This window comes from Eimeria tenella, genomic scaffold (assembly GCF_000499545.2).
Source record: "Eimeria tenella Houghton genomic scaffold, Eth_scaff1796, whole genome shotgun sequence".
NCBI lineage: Eukaryota > Apicomplexa > Conoidasida > Eucoccidiorida > Eimeriidae > Eimeria > Eimeria tenella.
Window position 1 is genome coordinate 1 of NW_013541626.1, and position 1,809 is coordinate 1,809.

The following is a 1,809-nucleotide window of genomic DNA, read 5'->3' on the forward strand; positions in this document are numbered from 1 at the left end:
CCCCCTGCTGCTGCTGCGGGTGCAACTGCCGCGGTTGCTGCAGCAAATGCAGCAGCAGCAGCAGCAGCAGCAGTGTGGGGTGCTGCTGCGCTGCTGCTTAGGGTCTACGGCCATTTTTGTGGAGAGAATTCCCTGCAGCAAATTCCGAGCAGCAAAGAAGGGTTTGGGAATGAGCTGCGAGCTGAGGTGGATTTTCTTTTTAAAATTAATTAATTTATTTTTAATTAACTAATTAATTAATTAATTAGCTAATTAATTAATTAATTAAATTAATTAATTAATTATTTAACTAGTTAATTTGAAGTTTAATTTGTTTTAATGGCTTATTTACATGCAAGGGGAGGGGGCAGCAGCAGAGAGAGAAACAATTGGAGAAAGAGAGACAAAATGAGGCACAAATCCTCTAAACCCTAAACCCTAAACCCTAAACTCTTGAAGAGGGAGCGCCTCCTCAGCTGCAGCCCCCGCCGTGGAATCTAGGGTTTAGGGTTTAGGGTTTAGGGTTTGCTGCTGCTTCAGGTGGGCCCTCTCAGCCAGGGGGGCCCCAGTGGAACTCCCTTTGTCTTCTCCAAACCCTCAGCAGCAAACCCTAAAGCGCTGCGCCCTTTGTCTGGAGCAGGGAGAGGCCCCCAAGTAAACCCTAAACCCGAAGCCCTAAACCCTAAACCCTAAACCCTAAACCTAAAGCCTAGGCCCCGCACAGCCCCGTGGCAGTGCGAGCGACGGCACACGCGTCACGCGCCGCTCCTAGCTGCTACTCTTGGTCTTGCTGCTGCTGCTGCTGCTGCTGCTGCTGCAGGTGGGTGCCTCCTTCTGAGACATGGCTGTTCTCGCCGTCTGGCGCTGCAGCGCAAATTGCAGCAGCCGAGGTGTACGTACGCCGCAGCAGCAGCAGCAGCAGCAGCAGCAGCAAGTTGGATGTCTCTTTGCATTCCTTTGGCCTGCCGGTGGAGCTGCTGGGGGTCCCCCAAAGATCCCCCCTGCAGGCGGGGCCCCCCACTCCCCTGTCCCTCTGGGGGCCCCACTGGGGGCCCCCCTCCCGTTTCAATTTGCTGCTAAACTTCAAGTTGGGCCCCTACAAGGGGCCCAACTTGTCCCTAGTCCGTTCTTTCTGGAACCACGGGGGGCCCCCCCCGGGAGGCCCCACGGGGGCCCCCACAGGGGCCCCCACAGGGGCCCCCACGGAGGCCCCCGTAGGGCCCCCCAGAGAGGCGCATGGGGAAGGGGCCCCTCCGGGAGAATCTGCTGAGGGCCCCTCAGCAGATTCTCCAGGGGCCCCCACGGGGGCCCCCTTAAAAGGGCATCCAGGGCCCCCCCAAGGGGCCCCCGCAGCAGAGCCTAGAGGGGCCCCCCAGGGGGCCCCCTCAGCAGAGCCTGGAGGGGCCCCCCAAGGGGCCCCCCTTGGGGGCCCCCTTGGAGGCCCCCAAGGGGCCCCCTCAGTAGAGTCTGGAGGGGCTCTTTCTGCAGATTGTGAGGGGTCCCCCGAAGAAGTTTCTGCGGGGGCACCCCGGGGGGCCCCTCCCTCGCCTCTGGGGTGTACAGACACTGCAGAAGCTTTGAGGGAAAACTGGAGGCGCCGACTGGGACATCTTTCTTTCTCTTTGGAAGTGGAAGTTCGTTTAAAGAATAAATGAATAAATAAAAAATAAATAAATAAATAATAGATTTGTCGTTTGTTTTCTGCTGCCCCAGTTTGTTTTGCTTGTGCGGCACTGCTGCTGCTGCTTTGGTAGAGCTGTGTAGGATGGGAGTTGCTGCAGCAGCAGCGGCTGCTGCAGCAGGCGAGCTGCTGCAGCAGCAGCTGCGACT

General features: G+C 57.5%; 1 protein-coding gene across 1 annotated transcript in view; it reads left to right on the plus strand.

Moving 5' to 3' along the window:
* Positions 1 to 46: 46 nt before the first annotated feature.
* Positions 47 to 1,809, plus strand: part of ETH_00034205 (uncharacterized protein) — a gene marked incomplete at both ends in the record, with an annotated part of 2,148 nt that continues 385 nt past the window's right edge. The window contains 3 exons of the mRNA XM_013373851.1: positions 47 to 186; positions 520 to 633; positions 800 to 1,444. Of these exons, the coding sequence (XP_013229305.1) occupies positions 47 to 186; positions 520 to 633; positions 800 to 1,444 (899 nt within the window). The remainder of the gene's footprint in view (positions 187 to 519; positions 634 to 799; positions 1,445 to 1,809) is intronic.